This window comes from Uranotaenia lowii, chromosome 2 (genome assembly GCF_029784155.1).
Source record: "Uranotaenia lowii strain MFRU-FL chromosome 2, ASM2978415v1, whole genome shotgun sequence".
Taxonomy (NCBI): domain Eukaryota; kingdom Metazoa; phylum Arthropoda; class Insecta; order Diptera; family Culicidae; genus Uranotaenia; species Uranotaenia lowii.
The window spans coordinates 400,449,173-400,468,581 of NC_073692.1; the positions used below are offsets into that span (position 1 = coordinate 400,449,173).

Here is a 19,409-nt window from a genome sequence, read left to right on the forward strand (position 1 = left end):
ATCTACAGTTTCCAAGGTCCATAGACATTTTCAATTGGTTCAATATGAAACTTCCAAGTTAATTTTAAAACACATCGACTTACGACAAAGGGACTTTTTTTTAGTATTACACTGCCGGCCAAAAGTTTGGGATCACCCACTAAAAACATGCAAATTTTGATCGTTCATATCTCAGCCGTCTTAGGACATATTGGAAACCTTATGATTTCATTTGAAAGATAATGAGCAATAGCTATTTCGGAGTTTTTTTTGCCCAGAAATAATGTTTAAGTTTTGTACCTTAAACTTAACCTAAATTTAGAACATTTTCAAAAAATCGCACTCAATATTCAAAGCCGATCATCTCGGGATAGGGTGGACCAAACTTCAAAATTTGGATTGCATTAGAATCCTTATTCTATAATTCTATAAACACAATCGAAAAATTTTGTGCAAAAATTATGAATGTACTTTGAATTAATAAAATAGACACCTAAGTCCACAATTTTGGGATCACCCCTCAGTATGGTTTATCGGCCAAAAGTTTGGGATCATTCTTTCAAAAACATGAAAATTTATCTCATCCATATCTTTCTCATCTAACATCGTATTGCAGATCTGAAGGGTTCATTTGGAAGCTTAGGAATTGTTGTTTTATCATAAATTCATTCAAAAATTATATTTGAAATTGATAACCATAAAAAATTCAGAATCATAAGTGTGAGCTTTCATAAAACAATTAATTTCAGGTAATTTTTTTTATTATAATCACTTTAAAACATAAGTTTTGAATGAATTTATGATAAAACTAGCTGACCCGGTAAACTTCGTTTTACCTTCTTATGGAATCGTAATAAATGTTTGATTTCATCTACACGTCCTTAACTTCATTTGTATTGGGACCACCTTGCATAAAAAGTGAGATTCTTGAAACTATTATACTAACCATCTCTGACCCAAAAACCCCTCTGATACCAAATTTCACTTCATTACGACCGACATGGTTGGTCCGCACTTCTCAAATCAGACAGTGCGCTGTGTAAATCGCACCGTTATCTTCTACGATTTGTAGAGCACCACACTTCCTTCCGAAATGCTCTACACTCGTTTCCGAGTACAACCGAAGCCGAGTGCCGAGCAAAACCAGTGCCCCAATAGCAACGCTACTGTGCGAGAAGGAGAAATCCCGAAACACACAACTGAAGTGCAATTTTTTCCTTCTCTGCTTACCACAGTAGGCAAACAAACAACACGAAACGATATTGCTTCTTCTTCTTCCTTTTCTTGTTGGAAAAGGACCAAACCTACTGAGTTGCTTTAGCGCTGCTCCCCTACACTTTATGTGATGATTTTTTTTCTCTTCCTCTCACCCTGGCGAAGCCTTCTCTGCTCCTAGATTGGGTGTGCGCCTGGCGTCTTAACAGAGCAGGGCAAGTGTTTCAGAACGAAAAGTTCACTGAGTTGCACTTTTCAAGCCGCTCGGGGAGGAATGGACAACCATGACGACCGACCATTAGAAGATGTGAAGAGATAATTTTGTATGGGGACCCCCCTTTCATCAAAAGTGAGATTCTTGAAACTATTATACAAACCATCTCTGACCCAAAAAACCCTCGGATACCAAATTTCACTTCAGTCCGACCGACCATTCATATGTGATGTTGTTACAAAGAAAATGCCTCCATTTTTATATTAGAAGACAACAATTCCTAAGCTTCCAAATGAACCCTTCAGATCTGCAATACGATGCTAGATGAGAAAGATATGAATGAGATAAATTTGCTTGTTTTGAAAGAATGATCCCAATCTTTTGTCCGATACACCATATTAAGAGGTGATCCCAAACTTTTGGACGATAACTTAAGTGCATATTTCATTAATTAAAAGTTCATTATAAATTTTTGCACAATTTTTTTTATTGTGTTTTGAGAAGTAAAGAATAAGGATTCTAGCCGCCAACCGTGGCCTAGAGGATAGCGTTTAAGTCTTCTAAGCCAGAGGTCATGAGATCGAGTCTCAGTCACTACATGCATAGTACTCTTTCTGTGGGTTGGTGGTGTTAGCATTAATAAGATGCTAGCCATTATATCCTTGAAAGATGTACGCTTTAGTCTAGTAGAATTTAGATCTCTTCGAAGAAACATGAAGTTTCACTGAGATCCTATATGTGTGTGTTCTATTTTTTTTAATGCAACTCAAAATTTGAAATTTGGTCCACCCTATCCCGAGATGATCGGCTTTTAATATTGAGTGCGATTTTTTGAAAATTTTGTTGTTTTATCATAAATTCATTCAAAAATTATATTTTAAAGTGATTATAATAAAAAAATTACCTGAAATTAATTGTTTTATGAAAGCTCACACTTATGATTCTAAATTTTTTATGATTATCACTTTAAAATATAATTTTTGAATGAATTTATAAAAAACAACAATTCCTAAGCTTAGACATGAACCCTTCAGATCTGCAATACGATGTTAGATGAGAAAGATATGAATGAGATAAATTTTCATGTTTTTGAAAGAATGATCCCAAACTTTTGGCCGATAAACCATACTTTTATTTCGATTGTTCTCGTTAATTCCAGGGGACGTAGAACAGTTCACGTTTTTCGTTTGTCCGTTTAGGAGTGATAGATTTGATACAATCCAGCTGCTGAAATGCTCTACAAATTTGCCGGCAAGTTTTCGCAGTTTTATCGAGTTAAACTGCATCCTAAAAGTTGAATAAAACCGGGTTCTTGATCTCGGGTCCCCAACCAAGTGTTTCGAATTAACAGGAAGAACGTCTTCCAGTGAGATTGCAAATGAATTTCGTTTTGGTGTTACGTTCTCATCCACATTATTTTTGAAATGATATTTCATCCGTTTGCTTGGCATTTTGACCAGCTTCTGTTAGTTTCCAAGCCACACATTGATAACACTGAGTAAGAAAATAAGATTTTTTGAAAATAGTCCAGGGTTTTCCAACTGAATTAGACTAATATTGACGCCCTGAATCCGAAAATGACCATGGTTTTGTTCAATGAGGTCAGGATATTAGAATACATGAATTTTTAAAAGTCGATTTTTCGCCAAAAAACAAATTTCTACGATTCCTCAGCTGAGAAACCCCTGACGATTTTCTCGGTTTTTCTTAAGAAATAAAAGTCAAGATATGCAAATTCTATCAGTTTTTATTTAATCTAAGAAATTTGATAAGCAAATTAGCATAATATTAGTGTAAGAATGAGCGTAACGAGACACAAAAATTTAGAGTTTAAGGCATAAATCGCCGTTTCTTCGATTCCCGTTTGTGAGCAGCTGCTGGGTTGTCTCTCTTCAGCGACCAGCAGTAGTCCGCCTTCATGACTGCGTCCCACCTCCCCTGGTACCTCTCCTCCATTTGGCGCATGTCTTGATGGAACCTTTCTCCCTGCTCGTCGCTCATCGCCCCTAGGTTTTCAGGAAACTTCTCCATATGTGAGAACAAGAAGTGCATCTTTATACTCATCAAACACCCCAGTTTTTGGAAGGCCTCTATCATGCTGTTGACGAGTGTGGCGTGGTTTGCTGCCTTCGTGTTCCCCAGGAAGTTGATCACCACCTGCACAAACGATTTCCACGCAGCGCGCTCTAGTGTGTTCATGGAGTTTTCAAACTTGCTTGCTGGCTTTGCACAGGTAGTTGAAGCATTTCCCATCCTTGTCCAGGGCGCGCGTGAACTGTTTCATTAACCTTAGCTTCATGTGTAGTGGTGGGATCAATATCTTCTCCCGGTCAACAAGAGGTTCGTTTATGATGTTTCTCGCCCCAGGTACTAACTGCTCTCGTGCCGGCCACTCTTTCTTAACATAGTGGTGGGCTCTGTCTCGACTGTCCCACATACATATAAAGCATGGGTACTTCGTGAACCCGGACTGTTGACCAAGTAGAAAGTTCACCATCTTGAAGTCGACACAGATGATCCATTGGTGCTGGTCATATTGGATTTTGTCGAGCACGTACTTCACTGCTTCATATTTCTCTACAAGAGTTGTGGAGTGCGCAAGAGGGAATGAGGCGAACTGGTTCCCGTTGTGTAGGAGAACACACTTCAAAGAGCGCTTACAGCTGTCAATAAACAGTCGCCATTCTCTCGGATCGTAGTGAGGAGCCCCGAGTTTAACAAGAAGACCGGCGACATCTCGGCAGTACACTAGGTCTTCCTCCTGGCAGAAGTAGCCCATGTAGTCCTCATGCCTTCTACGAAAGTAAGTGATACGCGCGTCCTCGCCAAGTAGATTTTTCTCTTTGAGTCTGGAGGCCAACAGCTCGGAGGAAATCTTTGACAAGCTGAGATCCCGAACAAGATCATTAAGCTCACATTGTGAAAAGGGCTGCGGACCATCTCGTGCTTCATACTCTTCTGCATATCCTCCCTCCTCTGTACTGGTAGTGGTGGCCTCGTCGTCGCTGTGAGGAAGCTCTGTGAACGATGGTACAGGAATTTCTTCGCAGTGAGCAACTGGACGGCGGGTAGATGGAAGGTCGGGGTACTGGAGGCTGTGCCGATTCTTCCGGTTGATACCAGTAGTATTGATTGCGCAGAAGTAACAATCCGATGCATGGTCAGACGGCTCCCTCCTAACCATCGGTATCCCGAACTTCAGTGAAGTTTTTGTGCCCTTCGTCCACCGCCGGAGGTATTCCACGCACGTCTTGCACACCTTGTGCGGTGCCCAGGACTTATCTTGGTCACCCAGCTTGACTGTAAAGTAAGCCTGGTAGGCGCTCTACACAAAGCCTGTGATGTTCTTCCTGTCCGCTGCCAGCGTGTATTCTCCGCAGATGTAGCAGAAAACGTCAGGCTTATTCATGCATGAATGTCGAGCAGAAGCCATATTAATAACCTGAAATAGTAATAGAAATATGTAGCCTACTTTCAGATAATAAATTTTGTTAATTTTGTTAATAAGTTAATTTTATAATTACATAGATTGAACTCAAAACCCCTATTACTAGCATATTGAAGCGTATATAGCCATATGGCTGTATCTCAAAAAATCAATGTGATATTCTAACTCAGGACACAAAAATTAGTCTAAATCAGCTGAGAAACCCCAGACTATTCACTCCCAGGCTGTCACCCAGTATAATTGATTCGATTATTTTTCGTTAAGTTAATTGATGCAGAATGTTTTTTTCGGGAACTGAAATAAGCTCAAATTGAATATAAACTTGACATAAACAATATGAGTAATTAGGAATTCACTTTTTCCTACTATATTCTCCAATTCCTTCATCTTAAAATAATATTTCACCGAGTTTTTTTTTTAAATTTTTTCCATTGTTTTTCAAAAACACTACGCATTTTGACACTTGGATCCTTAACATCATCATTTTGATCGCAGGGCCCTCTGAGTGTCGTTCCGAGCTGCAAATCGCCAATAAACACTTAGGTTGCTTTTGATAACAATCTTATAGTGTTTTCGTTTATTGGCAGTGGCAACCTAGTTACCCACGAGTTTTGCCCTAACTGCTGTTATTATGTTCGTTTATTAATTCAGAAGTCCACTAGTTTTGCCCGAGATTTGAACCTCAAGCAGGCGGTTGCACCCCGTAAAAGTCGTCAGTGTTGGGGGTAAACATAAGGGTGAGTATAGCAACCATATATTTGCATCGTTCCGGGTAACGATTCTGTTTGTTTATTCAGAAAAAATTTTGCCCCGCGCTAGTGGAGAAAAACGAAAACGGCATTAGTATGTTGGGATAGTTGTTTTTTCAACATTAATAGAAAGCAGGATTTCGAGAATAATTCATGGCCATAAATAACTGAAATCAATGCTACTTTTCTAAACAATGGAGTCACATCGCAGTGCTTGCGTATATGACATTGAATTGTCAAACATAGAAAAACCAGCTTCGAAATTGACTAAATTTTCCAATTTTTCCATTTTGATTTTTGCATTGCAGCAATCGCCAATCCAGCCGGTGTACGACAAGGATTCGCACATAAAAAAGTGCTGCCCATTCGGGGAACGGTTCCGGCAGGATCAGGACGGCAATGTGCACTGTATTCCCGGCAACGGAACCCTCTCGGTGGCCACCATCTACGCCGTGTTCTATGGCGATGGTGAATGCATCGAGGACAAGGAAAACCAACTGCACTTCAACTATGTGCAGAATGACACCTGCGTGGGTAACAGCTTAACGTTTCTGTACAACGAAACCGATGGAGACGAGATGTTTGTCATTCAGAATGGGTCTTTGCTTATTGTCAATGGTCCGGATATGATCGTCTACGATCAGTACTGCGTCGATATGGATGGGAACTCGCGGCTGCTGGCTAAGGCCTGTGAAGATGTGGAGCCGATTGAGCTAAGAGCAACCGCCGTTCTGATCTACATCGGGATGGTGTTGGTCTCGGTGACGTTGCTGTTCACCTGTCTGGCCTATGCATTGGTGCCCAAGTTGCACGACGTCTTTGGCTATCTTATAGCCGTACATGCGGGATCGTTCTTCTTCGGGTTGATCTTGATGAGTTTGGCTGTTTGTGGTGATCGATGCGTCGCCTTTCAAGATATTGGTGAGCTAGTTCGGTTCCGAAAATTTGGAAAAAATCTAATAAAACTCTCTTATTCTTTTCAGTTGTTCTGCAAGTTTTCGGACAGATATTTTTGATGTCAGCGATCTTCGTGTTCCTGCTGATGAATGTACACAACTTCGTCTACGCAGCCTATTACATCCCGAATGGATTCGAGTTCGATCCCACCAATAAGAAAGACGTGTTCATCTGCTTGGGAGTCCTGTATGTAATCACGTTGATTCCGTTGTTCCTCCCATGGAAGAGTGAGTCCTCGAAGTTTGATTTTTTCAACATATCAGAAAAATAAAAATTCCCTTTATTTTAGATGCTCTTATATTCCACCTGATCCTGTACATTTACTACCTAGCGATAGTAGTCGTTTTGTATCTAAGTCATCGAGCTGTTCGAATACTGGCCACCAGCAAATTTGTAAGGTTCACAGCTAATCAACCACAGCAGCAATACACAGAGCTGACCTACATGGAAGCGGTCAACTCACAACCCCGAATCAACGGCCAGCGGGTTAAGGACATTCAAGCACTGTGAGTACTTTTCGACCATTATAAGATTAAGACATCTCGATTCAGCATGTATATTAAAGTGCCCCAAATGACCCGACTTTTGAAAAAGTTATGTGCTGCAGGCTAAAATTAATTCTAGGCCTAGTGCAAGATCTCATGCAAAATTTGGGCTAGATCGGATAACGGGAAGGGGTCGCTCAACGAGCCTAAAGTTTGTATGGGATTTTGAGACATTTTGTTTGTGAGAAACATGAAAATCCAGTTTGTAATCAATAACTTTGGTTCCCTTCGGCCGATTTCTTTTAAAAACGAGTTTTCTTGAAGCCCAAATTATGACAATTACGAAGATTGCAAATCGATTCGAGTCAAATTAAAAAAGTTATTAGGTTTCTAAAATGGGCTAACTTTTTTTAAGAGTGGCATTCATCATGGTTTATGCTGCGACAAAATGTTCGAACGCCCCTACTCATTAACAATGATGAATACCACACGGCGTGTTTATGGGAGACGTTTAAAAGAAAAAATACAGTAACTCTATTTTTTTCAGAAATGGAAAATTCAGCCTTTACTGAATCATTTTCAGGCAAAATTACAGGGTGGTGAGTCCCCATACGTTCTGTTTTTTTTTGAAGATTTGTAGACCACATTTAGAAATTATTATCGTTAAAATTATTCCAGTGCAATGGAATAGTAACTTTGTTCGTGGAAAATTTATTTTTTATTTTTACTCAAATTTTTGTCATTCTGAAAAAATAAAAAATGTCAACGCCTGGAAAGATAAATGATTTGGACTATCTAAAAAATTTATTTTGATATGAACATTTTATTTTTTATTTGGAATACCCATGTTTTTATTGGTGTTATCCAAATGTAACATGAATTTATATTTATATGTGTGTATCTTGGAGAACAAATTCTGGTAAAAAAATTTCATGATACATGTATAAGAACAGTCCAACACCAATTGATTGGTTTCCAACAAAATATTAACTTTTTTTTTTAACTGTTCTTTGAAATATTTCAACACTATTTGCAGGCTCTGATGCAAATGGGTACGCACTTTAGAAAACAAAAATTAAATTTTTGATTATGTAACTCGTTTATGGCATTTTTAATTAAATTTAAAATTTAAGATTACATTTGAACATATCTGAGAATAAAAGTTTTCAATAAAATCAAGTTAAAAGCATTGTTCCGAAAATCACTCATTTTCAATTAATGTTTCTGATTGCACTTCGCACCTGAACGTACAGCGGTCGGGTTTCGTTATTGATTGCTACTGGGCCTACCCGATCATCGATCGTTCAATTCATCGCTAAAATACAGATCACCTCGCACGATGCTTGCTGTCAAAACAGTGCAGCACCATCATCAAATTAGAATCTCACCAATGCGCAATGCATATGGCGAATCTTGTTGGTCTTCGATCAAGAGTGAATGGATCAGGCAGTGAGTGAGTAATACATGAAGCCGATCATTAGCGTATTTTGTTTGATTTGATATATAGCAAATTAATAAATTTATTTGTAATTATAACGTTTTTTAACATCAGTATGATCAAAATCAAATTGTAGTTGTGTTTGTGAGGGAAAGATGTTCACTTTCGCCGTGTTTTTCAATTTTTACAAGTTCTCTTATTAAACTGTCGTCCGTCACGTTAAAACTACTGAGAATTTATGGTGTCCCGCACAATTGTTTGATTTTTCTCGTCCTGCAAAAAATAATTTTGAATTTCATATAATTTCAGGCAGATACTGAGTAAGCTACATTCAAAACGGATCAGTTTGTATCTCACTCATCTTCGATGTGCGATGTTTGCTAAACCGATGATTCTGAATGATGCGACTCGGTTGGCATAGCTGATAGAGGCGCTGATCGAAATTGCATACCAGCCAGGCGAAGCAGTTGCGAGGGGCGCTATCCCATTATACAATCAGAATGTTTCCAACAGGAAACGCATCCTGAGTGTTTGTTTTGATTGATTTTCGGAACACTGGTTAAAAGTTAAAGTACTTGCACTGGAATCCGCTTATTTTCCACAAAAACAACATCAATTTTAAATTTCTTTTTCTTATATTGATGTTGAATAAATTTTTTATTAATCATTTGAACTTCATTTTTGCTCACGAATTGAAGTACTATTGCTGATATTTTCGAATTCATGATCAACAAAACGATGAAAAACGTTTTTTTTCCAAGAGAAATGTCAATTTTATCGATGGTTTTAGACCAGATTTATGCGTTTTTTTTTTTTTGTTTTTATGGATTTTTATAGTTTATTCAAACCAATGATTTGTATAGTTTTACCATAATTGGTATAAAATTGTAGAAGTTATGATTGTTTTACTTTTATTGTTGTACTGCAGGCTAGCTTGCTATCGATCATTTGCAATTCACTTTTGTTAAGAATACTGTTTACTTTTGTACATTTAAGATCGACAAGAAGATTGAAATGCATTTTTTTGAAAAATTTCAAATTTATCACAGTTTTAGACTAGATTTATCCATAAAATAAATTTATTTCCAAATAACTTAAATTTTTATTCAAAACAAAGAATTTAAGAGATTATTTAAATAATATAGTGAGTGTGAAACCATAGAAGCTAAGAATCAGAAAATCTAAAGGTAATGGATTCAAATGGATTCATGATGGATTCATATTATTTCAGATAATTCTAATAATTTCAGATAATTTGACCCCCTGAGACTGCTTACAGGATTTGCCAGCCAATTTTTAAATTTTAGGATTAGAAGATACTTTTTTAAATTTTTTTTTCTGTTAAACAGTTCTGTAACTTGTTAAAAAAAATTGAAAATTTTTCAAAGATTTTGATGACATTAATGAGTTTAATTTAAAGGCATTAAAAGTTAAAATTAAGTGAATTAGTCGCTCTGAAATTATAAAATATAAAAATTTATTTATTTTTTGAAAAATTTAAATAGAAAATTTCAAAAAATTATTTTGTATGGGGGGTCACCGACAAAATATTTTAATTTTTGGTGAAAATAAACCGGAAGAAGCTCTTCTTTCTACCCATGCAAAAATTAGAGTTACTGTTTTTTTTTCTTTAAGTCCTTCTAAGAAACACACCGTGACAACCCTTACAAAAGTTAGCTCATTTTTGAAGCCTATTAACTTTTTTTCTTAATTCGAATCAAATTGCAGACTTCGGATGAAATATTTTTCATTATTTAGGCTTCAAGAAAACCCTTTTTCAACAGAAATTGGTCGAAGGAAACCAAAATTATTGAAGAAAAACTGGTTTTTGATGTTTCTTCCGAACAAAATGTCTCAAAATCCCATACAAACTTCAGGCTCGTTGAGCGACCCGTTATCCGATCTGGCCCAAATTTTGCATGAGATCTTGCACTAGGCCTAGGATCAATTTGAGCCTGCAGCGCATTACATTTTACAGGTTTTGAATTTCCCATACAAATTTGAGGCAGTCTAATGTATATTCACATAGCTATTGTCATTTTTGTACCATGTTCGCCTTATTTTTCTCTCATTTCTGTTTCTGTTTCATTTTTTACATTCTGTCAATATTTCAATTTTAACTAATTTTTGTTACGATCATATTTGTCATTTCCGTCCCATTTTTACTTATTTTTTGTCTCGTCCAACATTTGTCTCCTTTCTACCTGTTTTTCGCGTCTTGTTTTTGTCTTATTTGAGACTAAGTTTTTGTCTGAATTTTGTCTCATTTAGTCGGTCTGTTGATTTTGTTCAATTTTTGGCCGCTTCTTGACTGATTTTGGTCTCACTTTTGTTTCAAAGAGTCTTATTTTTGTCGTGTTGCTAACTCTTCTTTATCTAATTTTTGTCTGACTTCGCCAGAGAATTTTTTCTTAATATTGTTTATAATTGTCTCGTTTTTGCTTAATTTTGTACAATTTTTGTCTTATTACTGTTGCTTTAAATGTCTTCTTTTACTCTCATTGTGTATAATTTCTGCTTCTATTTTGTATCAATTTATTCTCATTTTTATCTCAATTTTACATCATTTTTGCCATATTTTTCACTGATTTCTATTCCAATTTTGAAAACTTTTGTCTCAATAGTGTCTCATTGCTATCACATTTCTTTCAAATTTGTCTAATTTATGTCTTATATTTTATTGAGATAAATTTTTTTTTTACATAACTTTGGCCGTCGGGAAATTTAACCATTTTTGCCTGATTTTCAGCTGAACTTTTGTAGAATTTATTTTTCAATTTTGTCTATTTTTTGTAATTTTCGTAATTTTTGAAATTTTGGTCTTTTTTCTAGTTTTGTAATTTTTGTATTTTTTTGATTTTCTGAAATTTTTGAAATCTTTGTAACTTTTGTCATTTTTTGTAATTTTTTCTCATTTTTTTCATTTTTTTTCATCTTTGTCATTTTTGCCACTTTGTCATTTTTGTCATTTTTTTTTATTTTTATCATTTTTGTCTTTTTGTAATTTTTGTAATTTTTGTAATTTTTGTAATTTTTGTAATTTTTGTAATTTTTGTAATTTTTGTAATTTTTGTAATTTTTGTAATTTTTGTAATTTTTGTAATTTTTGTAATTTTTGTAATTTTTGTAATTTTTGTAATTTTTGTAATTTTTGTAATTTTTGTAATTTTTGTAATTTTTGTAATTTTTGTAATTTTTGTAAGTTTTGTAATTTTTGTAATTTTTGTAGTTTTTGTAATTTTTGTAATTTTTGTAATTTTTGTCATTTTTGTAATTTTTGTGATTTTTGTGATTTTTGTGATTTTTGTGATTTTTGACATTTTTGTCATTTTTGTCATTTTTGTCATTTTTGTCATTTTTGTCATTTTTGTCATTTTTGTCATTTTTGTCATTTTTGTCATTTTTGTCATTTTTGTCATTTTTGTCATTTTTGTCATTTTTGTCATTTTTGTCATTTTTGTCATTTTTGTCATTTTTGTCATTTTTGTCATTTTTGTCATTTTTGTCATTTTTGTCATTTTTGTCATTTTTGTCATTTTTGTCATTTTTGTCATTTTTGTCATTTTTGTCATTTTTGTCATTTTTGTCATTTTTGTCATTTTTGTCATTTTTGTCATTTTTGTCATTTTTGTCATTTTTGTCATTTTTGTCATTTTTGTCATTTTTGTCATTTTTGTCATTTTTGTCATTTTTGTCATTTTTGTCATTTTTGTCATTTTTGTCATTTTTGTCATTTTTGTCATTTTTGTCATTTTTGTCATTTTTGTCATTTTTGTCATTTTTGTCATTTTTGTCATTTTTGTTTTTTTTGTTGTCATTTTTGTCATTTTTGTCATTTTTGTCATTTTTGTCATTTTTGTCATTTTTGTCATTTTTGTCATTTTTGTCATTTTTGTCATTTTTGTCATTTTTGTCATTTTTGTCATTTTTGTCATTTTTGTCATTTTTGTCATTTTTGTCATTTTTGTCATTTTTGTCATTTTTGTCATTTTTGTCATTTTTGTCATTTTTGTCATTTTTGTCATTTTTGTCATTTTTGTCATTTTTGTCATTTTTGTCATTTTTGTCATTTTTGTCATTTTTGTCATTTTTGTCATTTTTGTCATTTTTGTCATTTTTGTCATTTTTGTCATTTTTGTCATTTTTGTCATTTTTGTCATTTTTGTCATTTTTGTCATTTTTGTCATTTTTGTCATTTTTGTCATTTTTGTCATTTTTGTCATTTTTGTCATTTTTGTCATTTTTGTCATTTTTGTCATTTTTGTCATTTTTGTCATTTTTGTCATTTTTGTCATTTTTGTCATTTTTGTCATTTTTGTCATTTTTGTCATTTTTGTCATTTTTGTCATTTTTGTCATTTTTGTCATTTTTGTCATTTTTGTCATTTTTGTCATTTTTGTCATTTTTGTCATTTTTGTCATTTTTGTCATTTTTGTCATTTTTGTCATTTTTGTCATTTTTGTCATTTTTGTCATTTTTGTCATTTTTGTCATTTTTGTCATTTTTGTCATTTTTGTCATTTTTGTCATTTTTGTCATTTTTGTCATTTTTGTCATTTTTGTCATTTTTGTCATTTTTGTCATTTTTGTCATTTTTGTCATTTTTGTCATTTTTGTCATTTTTGTCATTTTTGTCATTTTTGTCATTTTTGTCATTTTTGTCATTTTTGTCATTTTTGTCATTTTTGTCATTTTTGTCATTTTTGTCATTTTTGTCATTTTTGTCATTTTTGTCATTTTTGTCATTTTTGTCATTTTTGTCATTTTTGTCATTTTTGTCATTTTTGTCATTTTTGTCATTTTTGTCATTTTTGTCATTTTTGTCATTTTTGTCATTTTTGTCATTTTTGTCATTTTTGTCATTTTTGTCATTTTTGTCATTTTTGTCATTTTTGTCATTTTTGTCATTTTTGTCATTTTTGTCATTTTTGTCATTTTTGTCATTTTTGTCATTTTTGTCATTTTTGTTTTTTTTGTTGTCATTTTTGTCATTTTTGTCATTTTTGTCATTTTTGTCATTTTTGTCATTTTTGTCATTTTTGTCATTTTTGTCATTTTTGTCATTTTTGTCATTTTTGTCATTTTTGTCATTTTTGTCATTTTTGTCATTTTTGTCATTTTTGTCATTTTTGTCATTTTTGTCATTTTTGTCATTTTTGTCATTTTTGTCATTTTTGTCATTTTTGTCATTTTTGTCATTTTTGTCATTTTTGTCATTTTTGTCATTTTTGTCATTTTTGTCATTTTTGTCATTTTTGTCATTTTTGTCATTTTTGTCATTTTTGTCATTTTTGTCATTTTTGTCATTTTTGTCATTTTTGTCATTTTTGTCATTTTTGTCATTTTTGTCATTTTTGTCATTTTTGTCATTTTTGTCATTTTTGTCATTTTTGTCATTTTTGTCATTTTTGTCATTTTTGTCATTTTTGTCATTTTTGTCATTTTTGTCATTTTTGTCATTTTTGTCATTTTTGTCATTTTTGTCATTTTTGTCATTTTTGTCATTTTTGTCATTTTTGTCATTTTTGTCATTTTTGTCATTTTTGTCATTTTTGTCATTTTTGTCATTTTTGTCATTTTTGTCATTTTTGTCATTTTTGTCATTTTTGTCATTTTTGTCATTTTTGTCATTTTTGTCATTTTTGTCATTTTTGTCATTTTTGTCATTTTTGTCATTTTTTTCATTTTTGCCATTTTTGTCATTTTTGTCATTTTTGTCATTTTTGTCATTTTTGTCATTTTTGTCATTTTTGTCATTTTTGTCATTTTTGTCATTTTTGTCATTTTTGTCATTTTTGTCATTTTTGTCATTTTTGTCATTTTTGTCATTTTTGTCATTTTTGTCATTTTTGTCATTTTTGTCATTTTTGTCATTTTTGTCATTTTTGTCATTTTTGTCATTTTTGTCATTTTTGTCATTTTGTCATTTTTGTCATTTTTGTCATTTTTGTCATTTTTGTCATTTTTGTCATTTTTGTCATTTTTGTCATTTTTGTCATTTTTGTCATTTTTGTCATTTTTGTCATTTTTGTCATTTTTGTCATTTTTGTCATTTTTGTCATTTTTGTCATTTTTGTCATTTTTGTCATTTTTGTCATTTTTGTCATTTTTGTCATTTTTGTCATTTTTGTCATTTTTGTCATTTTTGTCATTTTTGTCATTTTTGTCATTTTTGTCATTTTTGTCATTTTTGTCATTTTTGTCATTTTTGTCATTTTTGTCATTTTTGTCATTTTTGTCATTTTTGTCATTTTTGTCATTTTTGTCATTTTTGTCATTTTTGTCATTTTTGTCATTTTTGTCATTTTTGTCATTTTTGTCATTTTTGTCATTTTTGTCATTTTTGTCATTTTTGTCATTTTTGTCATTTTTGTCATTTTTGTCATTTTTGTCATTTTTGTCATTTTTGTCATTTTTGTCATTTTTGTCATTTTTGTCATTTTTGTCATTTTTTTCATTTTTTTCATTTTTGTCATTTTTGTCATTTTTGTCATTTTTGTCATTTTTGTCATTTTTGTCATTTTTGTCATTTTTGTCATTTTTGTCATTTTTGTCATTTTTGTCATTTTTGTCATTTTTGTCATTTTTGTCATTTTTGTCATTTTTGTCATTTTTGTCATTTTTGTCATTTTTGTCATTTTTGTCACTTTTGTCATTTTTGTCATTTTTGTCATTTTTGTCATTTTTGTCATTTTTGTCATTTTTGTCATTTTTGTCATTTTTGTCATTTTTGTCATTTTTGTCATTTTTGTCATTTTTGTCATTTTTGTCATTTTTGTCATTTTTGTCATTTTTGTCATTTTTGTCATTTTTGTCATTTTTGTCATTTTTGTCATTTTTGTCATTTTTGTCATTTTTGTCATTTTTGTCATTTTTTTCATTTTTGCCATTTTTGTCATTTTTGTCATTTTTGTCATTTTTGTCATTTTTGTCATTTTTGTCATTTTTGTCATTTTTGTCATTTTTGTCATTTTTGTCATTTTTGTCATTTTTGTCATTTTTGTCATTTTTGTCATTTTTGTCATTTTTGTCATTTTTGTCATTTTTGTCATTTTTGTCATTTTTGTCATTTTTGTCATTTTTGTCATTTTTGTCATTTTTGTCATTTTTGTCATTTTTGTCATTTTTGTCATTTTTGTCATTTTTGTCATTTTTGTCATTTTTGTCATTTTTGTCATTTTTGTCATTTTTGTCATTTTTGTCATTTTTGTCATTTTTGTCATTTTTGTCATTTTTGTCATTTTTGTCATTTTTGTCATTTTTGTCATTTTTGTCATTTTTGTCATTTTTGTCATTTTTGTCATTTTTGTCATTTTTGTCATTTTTGTCATTTTTGTCATTTTTGTCATTTTTGTCATTTTTGTCATTTTTGTCATTTTTGTCATTTTTGTCATTTTTGTCATTTTTGTCATTTTTGTCATTTTTGTCATTTTTGTCATTTTTGTCATTTTTGTCATTTTTGTTATTTTTATTATTTTTGTCATTTTTGTTATTTTTGTCATTTTTGTTATTTTTGTCATTTTTGTCATTTTTGTCATTTTTGTCATTTTTGTCATTTTTTTCTTTTTTCTCTAGTTTTTGTGTGTATGTTGTCTCTTTTTTGTCTGGTTTCGTGCAATTCTCTCTCTCATTTTGGATTCGTAATATTCGTTTGTGAATTTTTCTCTCAGTTTGTTTTTCAAGTCTCTTTTTCGTCTTAATTTGGTCTTAATTTTCGTCTCATTTTTGTCCAATGTACTTTCTTTTTTGTTTTATTTTTTCATGTTTGTTTTTGTTCTTGACTCATTCATTTTACTTTTTCGGTCAAATTTTTCTCCCATTCCTTTTGTTTAATTTCATCTTGATTTAGCCTTATTATGGTTGGTTTGCTACCTCATCGTCTTATATTTGTTTTTTTATTGTTCTTATTGTTGTTTCATTCTGTCTCGTTTTTTAAATTTTTGCCATTTTTTCAGGAACCGCCTCTGCACGGTCGAGGCTTTCTTCACCCTGATCTGTTGGGTCCTGTTCAGCTCCCTGCGGCGAAATTGGGTGGCCCGGGGGGACGACATCTACCGGATTGGAGCCGCCTACATGCTCATCGTGCAGGGACTGCTAATCGGGGTGCTGTTCGTGGGTGGACGCAAAAAGTGGACCATCATCCGGGAGTGCTGGTACAATTCCGGATCGCTGGATCTGCGCGCCATGGAGATGGAACGGGAGATGAAAACTTTGGAACGGACCGCAGTTCCGTTGCTGTGAAGGCAGCGAAAGGAGAAGCAGTTTTGTTTTCCAAATGGATTGTGATAGGCTGAGAAAAAGAGTGCTGACAAAGCGCACATGACTGTATTTATTGAAAGTATTTTACCATTGTGTGGGCGCGGCTGATTGTTGAAAGTTCGTTCGCCAGTTTACCAGTTTTAAGTCGCATTAGCATTTAGGATTAATTCGTAAGACGATGCAAATAGTCACGAGTTCATTATCGAATCGAGCGGGATGTTGTAGTCTATTGAGAATCGAATAAACCAAATTTATTAAATGAAACTTTTTTTTATTTTATCAGGGGGACAAAATAGCTTTTATGATTTAATTGAATGATTAATGGCATTTCGGTAGGAAGAATATCAAATGAAAGTAATGAAAATTATAGACGGATAGATTAGATTAGGAAGCATGAAAGGTGTTGAAAATGAGCCAAGAGCGTGATTTGAGAAAACTTCTTACCGCACAAGACCATTTGTCCAGCACCGTATCATTGTCTAGAAGAAGCAAAGTCGATAGGCTGATTTTGCATTGATCTATTCAATGATACTTGGATGGATCGAAGCACGTGTTTTTCGTACCGCGATCGGACAAAAGGAAATGTACGGCCGGCTCAAGTGAAGTTTTCTATTGCGAGTACTGGTTCGATCGATGTGTAAACTGTTTTCGGGTTTCGTTGTTTGCACGGCAGCGCTACTACTTTTTATTGTTTCACGCATTTGAGTAACCGTCAACGTCCCTACTTCTTAAGCCATGCACATCAATAAGTGGGGCACAAGGACACACCCCACAGTATCCCAGTCCTTGCTGCGCTAAGCAGGTCACTGGCGCAGTGGACCGTATACTTACCTTGCTACTCGTGGGATTTACTATGAATAATAACAACAGAAACAATAGAAAGCGAATGGAAGGGAGTGATGCGGAGAGGGACGCCTGTCCTAATCCGTTTGGCTTGAGCGGGCTAAGGCGCTCGCCGGTTAGACAACCCGCCGAGCCGGTGAGGACGCCTGTCGATAGTGGCGAGAGCGGAGACCCCTTCGCTGAGGTTCAGCAGGCAGTCGAGGAACTCCTAAGCTCCCCGGAGCTTCAGGACCCTGAGACCCTTGTTGAACCTGCCGTCGCGATGGCTGGGATGCAAGACCTCGTGGACTATGTGAGGAAGAAGTCGAACATCCATAAAGAGGTGCGTAAGAAGCTTGCAAACGTGATGGACATGTTTGTTGCTCACTGCTCCGGAGTGCAGAACGAGGGCACGTGCACGGCAAGCGGAAAATGGGGTCGCCAGGCGAGACGAGGCCAGGAGCCCCAAAAAAGCGGGCCCGGGATCCTACGGTCCGGCAGGATCCGGCGGAAATGAAACAGAGGGTGGAGGAAACGCGAACGGCCAAGTTCCTGATACGCCAACCGGGTGGCAGACGGTTGAGCGCAAAAGGAAAAAGACCACTAAGGCCAAACCCAAACCCAAGCCCAAGCGGTTTAGGGACAAGGGGGAGGCTCTAGTGGTTAAGGCTCCAGAAGGGACCTTCGCTGATGTCCTCAGACAAATGAGGACTAGCGATAGGCTGGTGGGCCTTGGAGGGGATGTGAGGAGAATCCGCCGAACACGTTCCGGCGAGATGATCCTCGAGCTCCGACATGGCTCACAGATCAAGTGTGCGGAATACAAAGCGTTAACACAAAAGATAGTGTGAGAAGCCGCGGAAATCCGCGCCCTCAGCACCACGGTTACCGTCAGGGTGAAAAACCTAGACGAGATAGCCACGGATGTTGAGGTACAGAATGCGTTGAAGGATCTGTGCAAGATCGGCACTGACCAGATCTCGGTCAGGATGCGAGATGGCCCTCCCAGATCTGGGACACAGGTGGCATTCGTGAAGCTTCCGGTTGCGGCAGCAAACGCCGCACTCAAGTGTGGGCGGCTAAAGGTGGGTTGGTCTATCTGCCAGATAGCCATCCCCCAGCAACCGGAAAGGTGCTTCTGGTGCGTGGAACTTGGGCACAAGTCTTCCACGTGCAACGGCATAGACAGAAGTGGTTTGTGTTGGCGGTGCAGTGAAGCCGGCCATGAGGCGGCTAGCTGCACCTAAGACGCAAAGTGTCTCCACTGCGGTGGAAGACACAGGGCTGGCAACCCTAGGTGCCCCGCCTTTCAAAAGGTGTCGTCTGCACCTTCGCGGGGATAGAAGCGGTTCAGCTCAACCTCAACCACTGCCACTCAGCACACCAGCTGTTTCGGCAGTTGGCGTTTGAGGAAAAGTTGGACCTGGCGTTAGTAGCAGACCCGTCAACGGGATCTTCGTCTGTAGCTGCTACGCCCCCCCGCGGTGGTCTCTGGAGAGACTCGGCGTCATGATGGACAAAATCGTCAAAGGTCTCACGGGTCGGAGCCCCGTTGTCATAGGCGGGGACTTCAATGCGTGGGTCGTAGAATGGGGTAGTCGCCTTACAAACCCCAGGGGACAACTTCTACTGGAAGCCCTGGCAAGGCTAGACGTTGACCTGGGGAATGTAGGAAACACGAAGACCTACCACAGGAATGGGAGCGAGTCCATCATCGACGTCACCTTCAGCAGTCCGGGCTGGACGAGCGACTGGAGGGTAAGCGACGTGTTCATCGATAGCGATCACTTCGCGATCCGTTATCGTGTGGGCACAAGTTCGCGGGCAGGTAGAAGAGGTACGAC

At 35.2% G+C, this 19,409-nt stretch overlaps 1 protein-coding gene across 2 annotated transcripts in view; it reads left to right on the top strand.

The window, feature by feature from the left end:
- LOC129748600 (probable G-protein coupled receptor Mth-like 14) overlaps window positions 1–16,983 on the top strand; it is a 52,143-nt gene extending 35,160 nt beyond the window's left edge. For both annotated transcript variants that reach the window (XM_055743260.1, XM_055743259.1), the window contains exons 3-6: window positions 5,914–6,526; window positions 6,589–6,789; window positions 6,852–7,068; window positions 16,440–16,983. In XM_055743260.1, the coding sequence (XP_055599235.1) occupies window positions 5,914–6,526; window positions 6,589–6,789; window positions 6,852–7,068; window positions 16,440–16,725 (1,317 nt within the window). In that variant the 3' untranslated portion in view covers window positions 16,726–16,983. The remainder of the gene's footprint in view (window positions 1–5,913; window positions 6,527–6,588; window positions 6,790–6,851; window positions 7,069–16,439) is intronic.
- The last annotated feature ends 2,426 nt before the right edge of the window (window positions 16,984–19,409 follow it).